At 43.3% G+C, this 20,536-nt stretch overlaps 1 protein-coding gene across 1 annotated transcript; it reads left to right on the top strand.

Moving 5' to 3' along the window:
• The first annotated feature begins 4,464 nt into the window (after positions 1-4,464).
• Positions 4,465-5,439, top strand: LOC114706401 (olfactory receptor 2V2). The gene has a single exon (XM_028888792.1). It carries the CDS (start codon positions 4,492-4,494, stop codon positions 5,437-5,439), a length of 948 nt encoding a protein of 315 aa, XP_028744625.1. The 5' UTR covers positions 4,465-4,491.
• Positions 5,440-20,536: the final 15,097 nt, after the last annotated feature.

Raw genomic sequence — 20,536 nt, 5'->3', positions numbered from 1 at the left:
CAAAATTTTCAGTAAACGTATATATAAATATACACATACGTGCATACATATTCTGAAAACATCCTTTCTAAATTAAAGGACAGATACTAAGTGTGGTTTTGTGAGTATGGCTGTAAACTAGCTTGTAAACTCCTCAAGGCCAGGCTTGTGTTCAGTACTCACCTTTTTCTTTCTTTTCTTTTCTTTTGTTCCCCCAGAGTCTTGCTATGTACCTTTGGTGGTTTGAATGAGAATGGCCTCATAGCTTTATATCTGTGAATGCTTAATCACCAGGGAGTGCCACTACTTGAGAGGGATTGGAAGGATTAGGAGGTGTGGCCTTGCTGGAGTAGGTGTGGCCTTGCTGGAGGAAATGCATCACTGAAGGTGGGCTTTAAGGTTACAAAAGCCCACACCAGGTCCAGGTTTTCTGTCTCTCTGGTTTTGGATCAGGATATAACTCTCATCTCCTTCTCTGGCACTATGCCTGCCTGCTGCCATGCTTTCTGCCATGATTATAATGGACTAAGCCTCTGGAACTGTAAGAAGGCCCCCAATTAAATGTTTTCTTTTATAAGAGTTGCCTTGATAATGGTATCTCTTCAAGGAAATAGACAGTGACTAAGTTAGTACCTCAAAATGGTCTTGAACTTTCTATCCTCCTGCCTCAGCCTTCCAAGTGCTGGGATTGCAGTATGGACCACCACACCTAGCCAGTGCTCACATTTCATTCAAGTACGGTATCTCAAATTCTCTATATATCGTGGGCAATCAGTAGAGATAGGTTGATTTTATGAGGGCAAATTTGGACAGTAGTTGCAGAAAGGACCTGAGGTGACAGCCACAGCTAGAGGCCCTATCACAATCCCTGGGAGTCACCAGGATAAGGTGATAGAACACCAAGAGACAACCCTAAAGTTCTATATTCCTGAGCTCTAGCTGGCCCAGAGAGTGGAAACTCTGGGTGACTTTCTTCTCTGTGTCCCCACTGGCCCTGCCTCTGCTGTTGTCTTCAAGCTCCCTCTTTGGGTGGCTTTAATTGTAAGCTTGGGGACTCTGGTTCCAGAGCGGGCATTTATGGGCTCTCATGAGAATTCCTTACTCAGTCTTTGTAGTAAGCTCCCGTGTGGACAGGAGGAGGCAGTTCTGCAAGGCAGGTAAGAGACTGATGACCGAGGGGGAAGGCATCCATCAGTGAGTGGCCTCCTGTTCTAAAGTGCTGATTCTGATCCATAACCACCATCTCATTAACTCCTTCTTTCTACTGTCTTCCTTTGCTTTGATGTATAATAATTATGCATATTTAAGGATTGAGCATAATATTTTAATATATACAATGTAATAATGATCAGATTGTGGAAATTGGCATATCCACCACCTCAAATATTTATTGTTTTGTCAACTTTCTCCTCATGAGAAGAAGCTGTTCATCTGAGACATACTGTCTGCAATAGAGTCCTCAGGGTGGTGTAAACATCCACAACCAGGCTCAGAAGTGGATGTGGTTGAGGAGGGAGATCAGATCTGTGAAGAGTTGCTAGCCACTTCCTGTCCTCTTTCACCTAGTAAGTGCAGGCACAGGAAAATGACAATGAAAATATTTGGTTAAAGTTCCTCCACTGGGTATCTGTGTTGAATTTGTTTTCCTGCAGGAAACTCAATGAATGGTGAGTAGGGTCTCTTTCCTGCCAGCTCCCCCAACTCATGCACCCACACCCACACACAGAGACACTTTCTCTTTTGTAATCCCTATTACCGGTAGTTGGTTCATTTTCCCCTTTCTATTTATATATTAGCATATCCTCTTCCTTCTCTTGTCTGCCTCTAGCAAGGGCTCATTGTTGCGTTTCTTCTTTTAAATGAAGGGGAGAAGAGGGAAGGAGAGGAGAGGACAGGAGAGGACAGGAGGTCACAGGAGGGGACAGGAGAGGACAAGAGAGGACAGGAGAGGAGAGGAGAGAAAGAGATAACACTTTCTAGGATGTGAGGATAGAGTGACAGCTTAGTAGATTCTGTTCACAATACCAGAAAGAAATGCAATTGTATTTATTTTGCATGTCAAATCCAAGTGTCATACCAGAAAGAAATGCAACTGTGTTTATTGTGCATGTCAAATGCAAGTGTCGGTCTGGGATAAGACTCAAGAGTGTTTGAGATCCAATGATTTATGGGTCATCTGGAGAGTTAACCAGAAGGACAGACAGATGTACTTTCTGACTCTTATATCTCAAACTCATTGTCATCACTCTGAGGATTTGTCCTGAGTCTGGAAGAGTCAGACATGCACTTTTAATGTTCACTTATGCTTGGGAATCTATCCCAGCGAAACAATGAGAAGACTTACTTATCATAAACTATGTAATATTCACTTCTTTATGAGCATTTTGTCTCACAGGAAACCAATTCTGCTTTTTAAGATTAATAAGAGCATCTACAAATGTTAAGAGTTCATTATTTGGACCAGAAGGCTTTTCAATGTGCCAAAAATTAAGAGAAAGAGAATTGGCCTTTCTAATTGATAATTTCTCTCAGAGAAGTGAACTTGTTCTCTCAGGATGTGTTTTTCCAGTAATAACCTGCTGTGATGTAAAGTGTCTGTACCATAGAGGCCAAAGCTGTGGTTCCACATTTCCTCATGCATGGCCATGTAGACATCTCTTCAGAGCATGTGTCCTCATGTAAAGAGCAACTGTTTGAACACTGAACCACTGCAAGGTCAAGTAGAATGATGGACTTGATAATAGAGGAAGCAACAGTTGATTGCAACTTTTTAGCAGCTACACACAGCCTGTCACTGGGACAGAGATCATTGCCTCTTCTCTGAAGAATAAAGGCACATTCATGATCTCAAAATATCTGTCTTAGCTCTAGGGTCAATGAAAATCTCCATCTATCCTGAATGACAAGATTCCTGGCTCAAGCAAGCTCTTTGGCACTCACCTTATTATACCAGTAACCATAACCTGAAACTGGCCCTTGAAACCCAGTGGTAGGTTATGGTCCCTATTGATCTCCATTCGCAAGTGTCCATGGCCTCGTGTGGTCCCTTGGCAAAGTCTAGTTGGATTTAGTGACTCGGATCTAGTGGTTAGAAAGCGGCGGACCTGATGGGGTGCCACTTCTCACTTCAGCTCGCAGAGACTTCAGCTTCTACCTAGGGCATTTTGGCTCTCACCTTTCAGATGCCTTATCCGTGGAGACATTAGCTTCTGTGTTATGAGGAGCCCTGTGAGGAGGGAACAAAAGCTGCCAACAGTTGTATGAGCGATCTTGGAGTGAAGCCTATTCAGGTCATGCCTGGCCGACAGCTTGACAATGGCCACATGATGGGCTCTACACTAAAAAGGTCACTTGGCTAAGCTGTACCAGCTCCACTAGCCTACAGAAACTGTGATATCATTAATGTTTCTTCGTGTGTTTCATTTAAGTTGCTAAATCTTGGAGCTATTTGTTATATAGTGTTAGACAGCTAATACAAAATCAAAAGGAAAATATTGCACTGCTGAACTACTGGCAGACCTACAAAAATGCCTGACAATCCCTTCTTGTAGTTCAACAATTCTGTGTTCCTACCAATAGAGAGATTGGGGCAGGAGAATAAAGAGTTTAAAACCAGCCTGAGCTATATGGTAAGGCACTACCTGAAAAAAAATTGAGTAAATAATAATAATAAAGTAATAACAAAAGGGGAAAATAATGCCTATTAATGATGTTCAGAATAAAGACTCAAGAGTAATTGGAAGTATAGCTACAAACTGATCAGAAAAAGGTTCTCACTTTTTCACGATGCAAATTGTGAGTCAAAGTAAGTATTTTCTCAAATCACAAAAATAAAACAAAATACCTGGAAATGCTATTGAGGGGAAGATAAGGTCAAAATGGTCAGAGTATGAAGCTAATGTTAAGAGCTGCAGTTGGGATCTGCCACTTAATCATTTATAATTATTATTGTATTGTTGTTGGTGGGTTTTTTTTTTAAAGACAGAGTGGGAGCATTACAGAACTCAGAGTAGACTCTAACTCATGATCCTCCCGTCTCAGCCTCATGAATCACTGAGATGATAGATTTACATGGTCACACCCAGCATATTTGTTCTTTTATTTCCCCTGAGGTCCAACATTTTCATGAACATCATCAATATTTCTTTTTTTTTTTAAAAAAAAAGGCATCATTACACTTATATTTGTGTTTGTTCATATAAAATTAGGTAATATCGCTGGCTCCCTTATAAGAGCCTCTCCATTTTGAGAATGTAACTCACTGGAAGAATGATTACCTTGTGTGCATGAGTCCTCTGGTAGAATGTTTAGTGCAGAGACAAAGAGGGAAGGAGGGAGGGAGGGAGGGAAGGCGTGTGTGTGTGTGTGTGTGTGTGTGTGTGTGTGTGTGTGTGTGTGTAAATGCACGAATGTGTGTGTAGGAGAGAGAAAAAAATCAGAGGTGGGAAGGGAGAGAGGTATCAATTAATGTCTTTGTCCATGTTTTCAGATGATCTGGGACAACAATTGAGCATGATGATATGGTTGAACCACTCATCCACAGATGACTTTATCCTCTTGGGCATCTTTTCCCACAGCCCAACTGATCTTCTTCTTTTCTCTATAGTCATGCTAGTCTTCACAGTGGCACTCTGTGGGAATGTTCTCCTCATCCTCCTCATCTACACTGACCCCAGACTTCACACTCCCATGTACTTCTTCCTCAGTCAGCTCTCCCTCATGGACCTCATGTTGGTCTGCACCAATGTGCCAAAGATGGCAGTCAACTTCCTGTCTGGTCTGAAGTCCATCTCCTTTGTGGGTTGTAGCATACAAATTGGCCTCTTTGTCTGCCTGGTGGGATCTGAGGGGCTCTTGCTGGGACTCATGGCTTATGATCGCTATGTGGCCATTAGCCACCCACTTCACTATCCTGTCCTCATGAATCAGAAGGTGTGTCTTCAGATTGTTGGGAGCTCTTGGGCCTTTGGAATAGTAGATGGCCTGGTGCAGATGGTGGTGGTGATGACCTTCCCTTATTGTAGGCTGAGAGAGGTGGACCACTTCTTCTGTGAGATGCTTTCCTTGTTGAAGCTGGCCTGTGTGGACACATCCCTGTTTGAAAAGGTGGTATTTGTTTGCTGTGTCTTCATGCTGCTGTTCCCTTTCTCCATCATCGTAGCCTCCTATGCTCGCATCCTAGGAACTGTGCTCCGTATGCACTCTGCTCAATCCCAAAAAAAGGCTCTGGCCACCTGTTCCTCCCACCTGACCGCTGTCTCCTTCTTCTATGGAGCAGCCATGTTCATCTACCTGAGGCCAAGGCGATACCGGACCCCAAGCCAGGACAAGGTGGTGTCTATCTTCTATACGGTCCTTACTCCTATGCTCAACCCCCTCATTTATAGCTTGAGGAATCGGGATGTGATTGGAGCACTCCAGAAAGGGCTGGACCGCTGCAGGATTGGCAGCCAGCACTGAACTCTGGAGCTGGACTCTGTCACATCGTAGCTTTGTGGGAACCAGTAAATAATGCGCTCTCTGTGAGACTCAGTATAATCATTAACAGAGAGGTGCATGGCCCCTGCTAACTTGGCAAGGACTTTATAAACCCTAATGCGGTACTAACTGCATCTCTTGTGATAAATGGGGTTTCCCCCTCCTTCTTTTGCAGAATTGTTTCTGAATATATTATAGAGGATGGAAGCCTTTGTTAACACAAGCACTGCAGTACCAGGGCATTGAGATTGTATCACTTATCATTTAAAGTTAGAATGTTTTCCTTACCAGAAGACGTAATGCTTCTCACTAATGTTCATCTTCTATTCAGAGTTTCTTAGGTTCCAGGCACTGGGACACATGTGATCATTTTTTTTCTAATTTATATAATGTGCCATGCACCTTATTTGTTTATGAAGCTATCACTAGTCTGTTATTTATATAATATATTCTCCCATGAGTGGCATAAACGAAAAATGTTTTAGATAGCAGAAAACAAGTCTCTAGAGTTCTTTTTAGAGACTCTTCATCTTTATACTGTGAAACCTTAGGAAGACTGCTTCAAGGAATAAAAACAGAGCATTTTGCTACTCAGGAGCAACAAGGTAAAGATGAATTTGTTTTCATATTCTGTATGTGAGATATAGCAGGTATACATGGGAGTGATGGATGTGTACAGTCGTCTAGCAAAAAACATGCCACCATCTATCATTTTGGTTTTTATTTGTTCTTGTTATTTTTCCTTTGCTTGAGGCTGAATCTCAATATGATTCTCAAGGTGACCTCAACCATCTGGGCACTGGAGGTCTCCTGCCCCATCCTTTTGACTGTTTAGACTAACCTGTTTCCCCTCCAATAACACAGAGCAGAATTCAAACTTTTATTCGATGTCATTTGCATTTCAACTATCAAAAGGACTCACATCCATCTTGCCCAGCTGGACAGCAATTGTCTGTCCACATTTGCAATAAAACCATCTTTTCCTGGAAATCCAATTATCTTTTGGAAAGCAGAAAGCAGAGTGGGGCATCCAAATTGAGTTCTGGAAGTTTTGCTAAGTCCCAGGAAGGTGCTTGCTTATTCTCAGGCTTTGGTTATAGAGAACGGCAGCATTAATAGTAAGATTTTGAAGGAGGGAGATGGGTAAGATATAGCTCATTGGTAGAATGTCTGCTTAGGATGTGTAGAGGTGCTAAATTCATTCCTAGCACTGAAGAGGGGGACAGAGATAGAGACAGACAGAGAGACCGAGACGGAGCTGCCAAGAAAACATGATATTAGACAGCCCACTGAGCTAACGTCTCAAAATAAACATTGCGTAGTGAGCATGGTTGTTTCACTGAACTTTGTAGGGTGCTTCCTTTCCTGAGAGTTCTAATTGCCAAGGGAAGTCGCCAAGGATTTGTGAAAATAGAAGCTATTTTCCTTAGCCAGATAACTGTCAAAATTTCCATTGTGTAAGTGTGCACAACTTCCGCCAAAATTTCCACTGTGTAAGTGTGCACAACTTCCACCAGAATTTCCACTGTGTAAGTGTGCACAACTTCCACCAGAATTTCCACTGTGTAAGTGTGCACACCTTCTGCCATTGGCCTCTTACTGACACCTCCTAGGTGGTGTCCAATCCAGCAAACTAATTTTAATGTTTATAGTACTAAATGTCCTTCTGGCTTCTCTCCTTATTCTCACCCCAACCATCTGCCTTGTCCAAAGTTTAATCAGATTCTCTTCTTCCAGGAACTGTCCCTGATTAAACCCATGCACACTTACATCTCTCTAGTAGTTTGAATATATCAAACCATACATGCTATGTACCAACCAGAACCATTCATCTGTAAGCGCTGAGCCTGTAGAATTAACTCACCCCTCTGCCAAGAAGACATGAATTCACTCTAACAAGTGTTAGCTGGCTATGGTGGTACAGATTTGGAGTCCCACATACTTTGGAGGCTGAGGCAAGACAGTTGCTTGATTCTAGGAATTATCAAGACTCTATCAATAAATAAAAACTTTAAATTTTGAAAAATAAACTGGGTATGGTGACAAATGTCTATCCTCCCTTGGCTCATGAAGTGGAGGATAGGACTAAATTCAAAAATTTAGTATCATCCTCAGTGACAAAACAAGTTCATGGCCAACCTAAGATGCATGAGCTAAAAATAAAAAATTTTAAAAAAGGTCAGTTGGTCTGAGGATGTAGCTCAGTTAGTCAGTTGATAAAGTACCTGCCTGCTGTACATGAAGCCCTGGAGAGAGTGGTGCATGCCTGTAATCCCAGCCCTTGAGAGGTGGAGGCAGGAGAATTGGAAGATCAGCACAGCCTGGGATATTTGTCTGTTTAAAAATAAATAAACAAATACTTTAAAAACAGTATTATAGAGTATTTTTCTAACCTTTATCTGAGTTATTATAGTGATTTGGGGTGTTCCTGTTTTATCTGCTCCTTTGGGTTGCATACTGTGTCCACTGAATTGCCTCGACAAAGGCCAGTTTGTGTAATGGTGTTTGCACTAACGAGTACTAAACCCAGGACCTAGACATGCTACACTAAGATCTACCATGAGTCTTAAAACCAGGACCTGGACATGCTATGCAAAGATCCACCATGAGCTAATACACTTAATTCCAGACTAGGTTTTCAATTGACAGATATCTACTCGTCAGTTACTGGCCCCCAGACATTAAGGGAGTTTGGACTCACAAGAAACTTCTATTTTTTTCAGGCATACAATTCAATTAACTGGACAATGCTTCTTATAAAATAAAAGCTATGGAAATAAAACAGACTCAGAAAGATGAGCATCATGTTTTCTTTTGACTGCAAAATGCAGATTTTAAAAAACTGGGTTGGGGTGATTTGGAAAGAGGATGGAGGCTAGCAAGAAGAGGAAACAGGGGAGAGATGCACCCCTGCTCTCATGAAACATCCAGCTTAGCCTTAGTAGATCACAACACACACACACACAGAGAGAGAGAGAGAGAGAGAGAGAGAGAGAGAGAGAGAGAGAGAGAGAGAGAGAGAGAGAGAGTTTTGCACTACAGCTTCTAGGCAACAGATTTGCCTGATCATACAGGAGATTCTGAGTGTACTTTATTTATTATAGAATAATTATTATTATCTTTTTTATGTGTTTGGGTGTTTTGCCTGAATGTAGGTCTATGTCTAGGAAAGGTGTCAGATCCCCTGGGCTGTTGTGAGCGGCCATGTGGATGCTGGTAACTGAACCCAGGTCCTCCAGAAGCGCAGTCAGTGCCCTTAACTGCTGAGCCATCTCCCCAACCCCTACAAAATGTTAAGTGTGTGCAAAAATGAAAGAAGTATGCCAACTTGTTCCTGATTCTTCAATTTTCCTATGCTCTGCTGTGTATTCTTTTTCTCTGTGTTATTTCTTTGTAACTTTCTAAGTTTGCAATCAGGCACATTGAGACTAGTTATGAAATTATTATGTAAGTTATTTTATGTTTATAAGCATATGTTCACTGTAAAAGTGGATTTTGTTGTGACATTTTCACATAGGCAGAAAACTGTGTGTATTTGTTGTGCTCTACTAAAACTAAGCTGAAAATTCCATGAGAGCAGATGCTGACTCTGTCACATTCACATTTGTCCCATGGCCCTGCCCCCCATAAGCCTGGAGGAACCTCTGTTCTTGGGAAGCTGAGGTCAAGGGGTCAGACATTACTCTTCTCATCCAGGATTGGCCAGTGAGAAGATGAACTTACATGTGGGACACATAATGTCAAAAAAATTTAAAACTTTGACCATAAAGTTTATTGTCAAGTCTGGGACACTTTTATTGTGAAAACAATGGACCGTGACTAGAGGGCAATGTTAGGCACAGGCAATGTAGACTCTGGTACTGTGCACTATAAACTACGAAGCACACCTCCTGACCCAAAAGAAATATCTCACAGGGTTTGGGATGAGTCCCAGGTTCCATTTTCCGTCAGACATTTGTGGATAAGGAAGCAATATATTCCTTCCCTCTGGGTTATAAATACCCTGGGCCAGGATGGTGTTCAGAATGGCGCTTTGTTTGCTTAGTTTGATTTTTGTTGGTAGCTCAAGCTGTCCAGGAACTTGCTACGTAAGCCAGGCTTCCTTGAAATTTATGGTCCTCCTACCCCAGTCCCCAATGTGTAGCTAGTACCTATATTTGATCCCTGTATAATGTATCAATAGTCCTCTGCATATCACTCACAACTCAAAGCAGGCAAAGGTGTGGATTGTCATGCAGTGTGAACTCAAAGGGGAAAGCCACAGTTGGAGACTTCCTGAGAATGTGCTGAAATGGGGTGGGGGATCAGATGTAATATGAAGAAACTTTCCTTCAAACTCCTGTATTCTTGTGTTCTGGTTGGTCCCTGAGGACTTCCTGACCAGTTTCCCTACTCTATCCCCATTGGCCCTGGCTCTTCCTTTGGATCTCTTTCATCATTAGTTTGGGAGTGCCAGTTCCAGGGCTGGCATCTACGGCTTTCATGAGAGCCATGGCTTCACCCTCCTCGCTTACTCTCTGTGGTAAGCATTGGCATGGACAGTGAGAGTTCTGTAGCTCAGGTGAGCGAGCAGTCCGTTACAGCAGTGCGTTAGAGCAGGTGCAGGACTCAGTCAGTGGGTAGACAGGCAGAAGCCAGTCTGACCCATTTCCACACTGCCGTCTTCTTGACAATGTCTCCTTTCTCTCACACTGCCCTTTGCGTAACTGATGTGTTACAAGGTATAGTATGCCATTTTGATACCTGTGTATAATGTGCAATGATAAGATTGTGACATCTTGCATATACATCACCTTGGGGATTCCTAGTTTCTTTGCTGTTCCCATCATTGTGAGAGGAGGCTTTTGTCTCTTTAAGCCCCACAGTCTGAAACAGAGAGTTTCCAGGGTGACACGAGCATCCCTAGATGAGAGGTTGGTGGACGGAAATTGGATCAGATGGGCAGCTATTTCCTGTCCCCTCTCACCTAGTAAGAGCAAGCACAGGAAAAGGACAATGAGGTTATTTTAATGCTAGAGCTCCCTCTAGAGGTGTCTTGCTGAGTCTTTCTGCAGGGCACCCAACAAACGATGAGCGACAGCCATTTTCCCATCCTGCCATCCCAGCTTCACAGTTCCTGTACCAGCTGTTGGTCTATTTCCAGCCTCTATTTCTGCACCAGCACACCCTTCCTCCTATTGTCTGTCTGTCTGTCTGTCTCCAGTGTGCTGGTCACTTTCTTCTGCTGCTGTTGGGGGTAGTGGGGGAGTGAGTAATTTTCCATTCTTTCTGGAAGCCCTCCACTTTGACCTAATTCTCCCCTCGTCTTCCCTTACTGTCTTACTAACATTTCCCCACCTCTTCCTCTCTGCTTGTGAGGCCATCAGTGAGTCCCCGAGTTGAAGAGTTGTGTGTGTTAGGAAGGCATGGCACAAACTGAGAGAGGTGAAAGCAGAGCTCGAGAAAAAAAAGTGCTGCTGTGGGGCAGAGAACAGTGGGAGATGAAGTGGCTTCTTCCATAGTCTCATTCAAGGGAAGAGAAACGAAGCCACCACTTACACACCCAACAGATGGAGTTGAGACACGTGAGCCGAGACACAATTCTCACAAGGCTGTTCTGTATAGTATCAATATTACTCATCCAAAAAGTATTTGCTGAGAACATAATACAGTCATTGTTTTTAAGGGCCCGGGATGACTACAGTATGCAAAAGGGGCACCAGGAAACGTAAGTCAGCAAAACTCACACACATAAAACACACTGTGCGCTGCTATTGCTTGTGGTGGGCCACACAAGGCAGCAAAGAGACTCAGAGTGGAAGAGGAATTCACTTCTAAATAGGGTGTGAGGGGAGGGTTCAGTGGGTGAGGGGGAGAAGTCCTCTCTGGGGATGTAGCACTGGACAGTCAAGGCCTTGAACCTGGTGTCAGCTTGCAGTGTTGGGATGACATGAGGTGGACATTGAGACTGGACATGAGGGAATTATGGGGGAGCAGAAGGGAGGAGGTCTGGGTGGTGGGGGTGGTGAGGTGGGGTGGGGTGGGGGTGGGGGCCTGCTGATGAAAGCCTTTTCTGCTGAAGCTTTTATGTTTACAAAGATGGATTGACTGTCAGTAGCCTGGGGTATGGGACAGGTTATGTAATGATGGAAAAGTCAAAGAAACAAGCAATTCCCAAGGTGCTGCATATGCATAAATGTAACGAAATACCTTTTATTTAGAAGCTAAGACCAGTTAGGGAGCGTTGCCATCATGCAGGGTATCAATACAAGTGCTAACATCAGGAAGGAAGTGGCAGACATAAAGGAGTCAGGAATGGGTGTGTTTTAGAAGGGTCAGATGATGCAATGAATGAATGAATGAATGAATGAATGAGAGAAGGCTAGCCCTTGAGAGTAACCCCAGTGGGGTAACCTGCAACCAGACAGACCTTTGGTGGGAAGTAGAGTGGTGTTGCCCCATGGATGAGGAAGACTTGTGCATGGCACTTTACCTAGGACAAGGCCACTCGTGTTTCAAGGGAGAGAGTGTAGAATTGTGTAAGAATTCAGCGGCTCCCTTAGCCTTACCTGCTAAGAAAGCAAATAGCCACATGAGGGCAGCAGAGAGCCAAGAGTCCAGCCAGGACAGAGAGCTTGTTTTCCTTTTGATTTTCTTAGTTTTAAATTGTGTATTTTTGTATTTGGGGTTGGTTGGTTTGGGTTTAGGTTTTGGGGGGGGGCGGGAGGAGTGTCTCATGTAGCCTGGTTGTCACTATGTCACCAGGATGACCCTGAACACCTGATCTTCCTGTTTGTACGGTTCAAGTCTTGGATTTGCAGGCATGCACCACCATGCTCAGGTTAACTTTTACTTTAAGAGGTGATGTTAGACATTGTTCTGCTTAGGTTTTCTTCACTGTTATTGCTGAAATATGAGCTTTTGTTATCGATTCAACAGCCAAAAACATTTTCATAGAGATTTGAACGTAGCCTTTGTGGGAGCCCACAGAGGCTTCCAAGTGAGAAACTACTCAGGGTCAGAGAATCTAGGCTTGCTTTACCCAGCAGGGCTGCATAAGGAAACAATTTGACCACAATCATGGTTACCTGATGTTTTGAAGGATCTACACTTGGCTGCACAGTGTGCTTTGGTCTTGCAGGGAGAAGTACTTCTGCCTCTCCCCTTGGCATTGTTATAAAAATCCCTTGTGCATAAAGCAAGCTGCTGTCAGTTATTGACTCAGGCCTTCCCAAAGCTATTCTGTGTTTCTGTCTTCTCATCGTCTAGGTCTCTCTTTCTATCGTTTCTTAATTCCTCTCTCCTCCACCTAAGAACTCTTCAAAAGATGGGAGCCTGTCTGGATAAACTGAAGAAGAGGGAACTGAAGTGTGGAAGCTGTCAAAGGTACACCTGAGGATGTCCTCATGATTGAAGGTGCCACTGTGCACAACTAATAGTTGCTACCAATAGTTGCCCAAGGGTCCTGAGACAGTGGGGGTGTGTCTACTTACTTTTTGAGCACCCATTGTGGAAACTCATATACAAGGTTACCTGGGCAGGTCAATTCTTGGGTTCTTCCTTCATGCCCAGAAGCCTCTGCATCTTGTTCATTTGGTTATTTCAGTGTATAGAGATGAGTAATCACCTGAGAATTATACACATAAAATGAACAGCATCTTTGCAATCAGTAACTGTCATTAACTGCAGCTAATCAGTAACTGCAGTTCAGTCACTGTCATTCACAAAGACAGCAATGTGGGGAGACAATGGTCAGCTAAGGCTGGCTGTGAAGAGTGACTGTGGTCTCAAGAGTCCCTGAATGTGGAAGGTTTAGAGACTCTGGCTAAGCCCCCATCTGGTACAGAGGGCAAATCAATGTCAACTAGGAATTGCCAAGGGGACAGTATCCAGCTCTTCACGTTGACATTGGAAGGCCCAGTGCTGTGGCTATCACTCTATATAAATAAAACACTGATGGCCAGTGACCAGGCAGGAAGTATAGGCAGGACAAAGAGAGAGGAGAATTGGGGAAACAGGAAGAAGGGGGAGAGACACTGCAGCCACCGCCAGGACAAGCAGCATGTAAAGACGCCGGTAAGCCACCAGCCACGTGGCAAGGTATAGATTTATAAAAATGGGTTAATTTAAGATATAAGAACAGTTAGCAAGAAGCCTGCCACGGCCATACAGTTTATAAGTATTATAAGCGTCTGAGTGATTATTTTATACGTGGATTGTGGGACTGTGGGGCTTGGTGGAACCTGGAGAGAAGCCCTCCAGCAACAAATGGCGCCCAACAGCTCAAGTTTCTACCTTAAGCCTGAGAATATTTAATAACCAATTCTAAACAGAGCCAAAACCATGTTCCTGCTTCATGTCTCATACAGGCAGCTAGATGCTGCAAAACTCAGGTTTGAACTACTGGCGGGTTCCTGGCGTTTGCGTTTGACCGGCAGTGTGGCGGGAATGAGGTGTCTGCCAGCGGCACATTACGCTGTGTGGTAGATTTAGTCTTTACTAGTATTAAAAAAAAAAAAAAAAAAAAAAGGTTTCTGGGCTACAAGCTGCTTTGATGAAAGCTTAGACCCACTATTTCTGAGACTTGATGACTCACAGAACTGGCGGAAAATGCCATGTTAGTAAGCTGAAATGGGCAGAGCCAGCAGCCACAGCGCTGTTTCAGTCTTAGAATACTGCAGTTTAAAGCAATAGATTCACAATACGTAGGCTTGAAAGAAACAAAAAAAGATAAATTAATATAAAAAAGCCACGTAAAGATGAATATTACATAGACAATCTGAATTGTGTTGTCTTTGGGATTTTTAACTGCAAAAAAACATTTGATCAAAAAAGATGTTAAATTAAACCAATATGTATATTTTAAAGGTACCTTGACTTCAAAATTTGGATTTAAGGATATGTTGCTTTGGAAAAGAGGTTCTGCTTTTGTTTCCACAGAAAGCCAGAGGCTGTGGATTTGTTCCAGATTAAGATACATCAGGTTTCACCAGCCAAGACCCCCTGAAAGGTCTCCGATGACACCATGGCCCAGATGATCCAACATCCAGAGCGGTTTCAAGGCAACTGGTTCACACAATACAGCCTCACGGACTACCCCATAGGCCTAAAATTTTCTTTGCATTCCCATAAGATACAGTGCCCCCCTCCAGCAGGAAGTAGTAAGAGATGCTACGCCCAAATTCCATTAAAAATAGATTAATAATTAGTCATCTATGATAATCATATTTGTAGCCATGTTAGTTAAGTCTTCTAGGTATACATAGATATATTTCAGATAGATAGGTAATCTTCAAACACTTCATAGACCTAGAAAATATGACATTTAAATAACTTAAAATTCTGTTGACATGAGACACAATTGCTCCTGGCTGCACCAATTGATGCCAAGAGAATGTTGGGTTTCTAAGACATTTCCATTTGGAAGTTTGTCTTTTTGGCACAAAATGGCCTACTGGGCAAAGAACTGCCCTTGCCTTGACGGCTGACAGTACAAATGCAATGCCGTCCTTTCTGGACAAGCGGGACACAAGGAAAGTGACCACTGTACTCTGCCAAGACAGGGTAAGATGGTCTCTCAGAATTCCTGCTTCTGAAAATGGTCTGTCAAATACTCTAGGCCTGTAGCCAATTTGAATGCACCAACAATACTGAGAAACATTAGGTGACTGTCCAGGCTGCCAGCTGTCTTGGTCTACTCCTGCAAGATTCCCAAAAGTTGCTTGCATCCATCTACCATTTCTCAGGTACCATTATGTTCCTTCTCAGGTCTTTGATGTGGTTGAAAACTAGATAGTTGTAATTTCCTCAGTTATGATAAAAGATAAGTTAGATATAAAACCTTAAACTCACAAATATAAGATAGATAGGACATCGTCTTTAATATTGTAACTGTAATTCTTGCTCGATAATTGTTTTGTTATGTGTAATTTTACTATGTTAAAATTAAAACCTTCCTTTTTAAAAAAAGAAGAAAAGGAGAAGTGCTGTGGCTATCACTCTATATAAATAAAACACTGATGGCCAGTGACCAGGCAGGAAGTATTGGCAGGACAAAGAGAGAGGAGAATTGGGGAAACAGGAAGAAGGGGGAGAGACACTGCAGCCACCGCCAGGATAAGCAGCATGTAAAGACGCCGGTAAGCCACCACCAGCCATTTATAAAAATGGGTTAATTTAAGATATAAGAGCAGTTAGCAAGAAGCCTGCAACGGCCATACAGTTTATAATAATATAGGTGTCTGAGTGATTATTTTATACGTGGATTGTGGGACTGTGGGGCTTGGTGGAACCTGGAGAGAAGCTCTCCAGCAACAGCCTAGCAAAGGGTTCATGCTCCAGCGATGGTGACAGCACCACTGCCTTGGGCTCTGCAGGGCCTCGGAGGTCTCCCTGCAGTGATTGCTCATAATTGCAGGAGGAGACCTGACTCTCAGTCCGTCTGATACTGGGAGCAGTGAATGAGTTCCTCAAGACTCATTCAATGATGAAGCTCCCACAAGTAGACTTAGAGGCTCAGGACATGCCTTGGCGATAGCCTTCCTGAGAGATGCTCCCTCACTTCCATGGGCAGCCCAAGAGGCCTCCAAATACACAAACATTTGCATGTACCACACATACTCACAATGTACTTCTAATATAAGAAAACAAAAATTAACAGGGTACCATGTAATCTTTCAATGCGTGTGTATGTTGTGTCTAAATCTGCTTAAATATACCCAGTTTCTCAGATATTTATCATTTCCTTATAGAAACATCATTCAAGCCCCCCTTTTTTTTTTCTAGCTAGTGAACATATAGTGTAGAACTGATATCCATATACTGGACTTTTCTACAAGAAGATTTAAAAGCATTTATTCAGAGTGTTTACTTGGTACAGACTCTTCAGATTTCTATTAAGTCTTCATCTTTCATCATGTGTATTTCTAGGAGTTTTACTATTTCATCTATATTGGCTTATTTGTTGAACAAAGACTTCCACAGAGCTTTAGAATTCCTTCATTTCTACAGATCCAGCAATGCCTGCCCCATCCATCTCCGATTTTGGTCATGTATGTCTTTCTTTGGATTAGTCTAGCTAGACTTTAGCTAATTATTTGTAAATTATATCAATTCCCCCCCCCCCTAGAACCAACTTTGGCTAGTTTTTGCCAATATTTCTGTCTGTTCAGATCTTTATTTCCCCACTTTCTTTTAAACTGAGTTTGCTTTTCTGTTTTGAGTTTTTTTAATGGGATTGGAATAGGTTGTTGGTTTGAGGTCTTATAAAACATCCCGGCTGATGCTGGGCGGTGGTGGCGCACGCCTTTAATCCCAGCACTCGGGAGGCAGAGCCAGGCTGATCTCTGTGAGTTCAAGGCCAGCCTGGGCTACCAAGTGAGTTCCAGGAAAGGCGCAAAGCTACACAGAGAAACCCTGTCTCGAAAAAAACAAAAAAAAAAAAAAAAAAACAAAAAAACATCCCGCTGGGCTAGAGAGATGGCTCAGAGGTTAAGAGCACTGGCTGCTCTTCCAGAGGTCCTGAGTTCAGTTCCTAGCAACCACATGGTGGCTCACAACCATCTGTAATGAGATCTGGTGCCTCTTCTGGCCTGCAGGCATTATGTACAGGGAGAACACTGTATACATAATAAATAAATAAATAAATCTTTTAAAAAATTGTGACTCTTTATCAAGTCCACCCTATCTGGTATTGTTAATACAGATATTTAAAGCTGTACATTTCTATCAGGCCGACTTCAGCTGCGGCCCATGCATTTTGCTGTTATGTAATTCATCTTCATTCGGTTCCTAGCTTCCTTTTTGACCTGTAGAAATAAACATCAAAAGTGAAAGCAAATACGGACTGTTTACTCAGAGCAATAACAAGGAAGTTGGCCAGCCTGTGTCTAACATTTGGCAGAGAGTAGGTAGGTGGGGGCGTGAGAATGGTTTCTAATGGAAAAGTGAGAGGCCTCTGGGTGTTGGCCTTGGAGGGGCTGGTGGAAGATAAGTTGAAATGGGTTTTGTGTGTTTCATTTTAGGAACACTTTTGACATTCTCTAGTGGATCTGGTGAGTTGGAAGCAGAGGCATTAAAAACAAGGAAGGTTAATTTTAATCAACACTTTAGGCTAGCGTACAAAGCAAGGGCTGAATTGCAGCCCCTCCGTACACGTCATTAAACTTTGTGCACGTTCATTTTCCTCCCCCCTTGCCATCCTCCATGACCCCGTCCCCACAGCCAGTTCCCTCTCTTCCCCAGCTAGCTTGCATCTCTGCTTTTGTTTTGGGTGTATTCCACTACCATCTCTGTTTCCCACTATCCATAAGATCTCTTCCTCTTTCATGATCCCCTTTCTGGTTTCATGACCTACACAACCTCACATATAAATACACACACTCTTGTAAACACACAAACATACCATTTTAAATCTGAGCTCCACGTGTGAGAGAGCCAGCAAGACTAATAGCAATTTTCTCTCATATGCACATCACATTTGAAGCCAGCCTTCCCAGAATGCCTCAGGAAGGGACTTGAGATGACTCTTCACCAGCTCTCTCTTGCCTGTGAGTCAGATGGGACACATGGACCACACACCTCTTCACTTCACTCCAGCAAGCTTTCCCCTCTGGCTTTTTTTGATTGTGTCCACTCTGAGCTGGGTAACCTAATTCTTACCTTTACATTTGTCAGGTTGCAGCAGGCACAGGCTCACTGTCATCTAATTAGTCTTTTTAATTTTTTTGTATTTATCGCTGTCATTGTTGTTGTTTGGGAATGTGTTTTGTGGAGGAGGGTGGTTATGCCATAGCATGTGTATGAAAGTCAGAGAACAATCCTGTGGAGTTGATTCTTCTTCCTCCTTTACATGGGTTCAGGAGTTTGATTTCAGGTCTCCAGCAAGTCTGTGTGGCAAAAGCCCTTTTCTTACTGAGTAGTCTCACTAGTCCTTTCTAGCTGAAGTTTCAAAACCCCTTCTGATGCCCAGAGACCCTGAGGTGAAAACAGGGTGTATCACACCCGGACCCTTAGATGACACCTCCTAAGGGCTTCTTCTACGTGTTTCATTACAAACACCCCAAACCCAACCCTTTCACACCTTCCGGAAGGGGAGCACTTGACAGCCATGTGCTTCTCCACCACTTTGTTTGGAGTTGCTCCAGGATGGTTGCCTTAAAATGGAGACACTGTGGCCATATCTCAGGCCAAGGAAAAAGAAAGGATGGGTCCTAGTCAAGGTTCTGTGACACCACCAAAACTTCAGCCTTAAGATGGGATTTGTTAATGAACTTGCAATATGAGCCTTAAACCATGAAGGAAGGACAGTGGCATTTGAGAAGACACTTCATCCCGAAGGCAAAAGAAAGACTAAAAAAAAAAAAAATCAATGAATTACCAGCTTTTAAGAAAATGAAACAAGAAGTGCATAAGTCCAGTATAATCTCTCCACAATGAGACCTGAAAGTAAGTTGAGGTGTCTGTGTAGTGTCCAGACTCTGATCCTGCTGTATCCGCTCACCCATTTGGTTAACTCAACCCATCCTAGATCATCCGGGATCCCTCCCTATCACCTCAGTTATCAGACTATCTACACAACACCTCCTTCTGGTATGTATGTCTAGGAAGATTCTGACTCTGTGAATGCAGTTGAACCTCAGATTCCTCTCCTTGCTTCAGCTCCTTCCACTCCCCTCCATGTCAGGTAGGGGTGATGCTGCCCTCCAGGTCACACAGGGGTCCCCCACACAATCCTTCCTCCCAGCCTCTCGGCTGCCATTGCTACTACTTCATATTCTGTGTTTACTCCCCCAGCAGACACTTGGTTTTTTATCACTTCCTCCCAACCACCGTGACCTCATCTGGGATGAATACAGACAGCCGCCCAGGTGATGCCCTGGTCTCCCCACAAGCATGCTTCAATAGACACCAGGGACCCTCTTCTGGGGACACTATGCCAACCTGTTCCTCTACCCAGCCTGCCTTCTGTCTCCCTTGAGGAAGAAACAAAATCCTACCAAGGCCTTCTTTGAAGTGATTCCAGGACCCTCTCAACACCCTTTCCATCGCCTGGCCCCCCATCCCTTAGTCTCTATCAGATTTCCGCTGTCCCTGCATCAGCCATAGCTGTTCTTACATTAGTGTGCAAGGTTCCTAGTTACAGACACACCCAGTGTTCGCCACCCAACCTCTTACATGTCATGATCTTTCCTGGGTCTTCTCCTGAAGGAGACACCCCAACCCAACCCTGCACCCAGTGGGGCTTCCTCCCGACCCCAGATTAAACACAAACACTTGTTTTCACAGAGAGATCCTTTATTGAACTGGGAAGAAAAGTTAAAGCGGCCGCTTTCTTACTCATGTAGAAAAACAGCAGCAAATGACTTTTCAAGTGTAATTTTTAAGAAAAAAAAAAAAGCTGTGTTAGAATGGGCTAGGATGTGGTGATAAAGAAGGTAGGGGATGAGGGGGAAGGGGAAGGGAAAGGGGACAGGGTATTTGTCTCAGAGGGACAAAGGACTGCCTCTGGATAGAGAGGGGACAGATGGCCTCACATGAGCAAATGGCTGTTTATAAAGGTAAAATGGGAAATCTCATGTTAGGACGAGGTGTTTAATTTTAATTGGGCATGTTAGTTAGGTGAGCCAAAGGGGGCTTCTGATTGCTGGACTTCAACATTTCGATAGCTGGACCTTGATAGTCAGCCTCAGGAAGAGGAAGTAGTCAAGTAAGAGACTAGACCTTAGTGGCTCACTTTAGAATGTTATCTAACAGTTTTTAGCAAGGCAGAGGGCGTGGAGAGAAGGGCAAGGCCTGCCAGAGCCACATGCTCGAGTGGGCTAGCGTCCCTGTGAGTGTGCTAATTGGGCTAGTGTCCCTTCAAATGGGCTAGTGTCCCTTCAGCTCCTACTTCACTACTTAATCTTGTCACCACCTCCTGATCATGTTGCGTTTTCCCACTGCAAACATTTTATTAATCATTTAATAGTGTTCTCATATTTATAGAACATCCTTTATTTTAATGAGGAGGGTGTTGAGATGATAACTGAGAAAGAATTGGGAAATAGTAATGTATAATTCTCATTTTGCTATTACAAACTGGTTTTTGGTTTTGCTTTGC

The sequence above is a fragment of the Peromyscus leucopus genome, chromosome 8b (assembly GCF_004664715.2).
Source record: "Peromyscus leucopus breed LL Stock chromosome 8b, UCI_PerLeu_2.1, whole genome shotgun sequence".
NCBI classification, from domain to species: Eukaryota; Metazoa; Chordata; class Mammalia; order Rodentia; family Cricetidae; genus Peromyscus; species Peromyscus leucopus.
The sequence above is the reverse complement of the archived record's forward strand: the minus strand, read 5'-3'. Positions and strand labels throughout refer to the sequence as shown.

Coding starts and splice junctions, on each gene's coding strand:
- LOC114706401 (XM_028888792.1), top strand. CDS start 4,492: ATGATGATATGGTTGAACCACTCATCCACAGATGACTTTATCCTCTTG.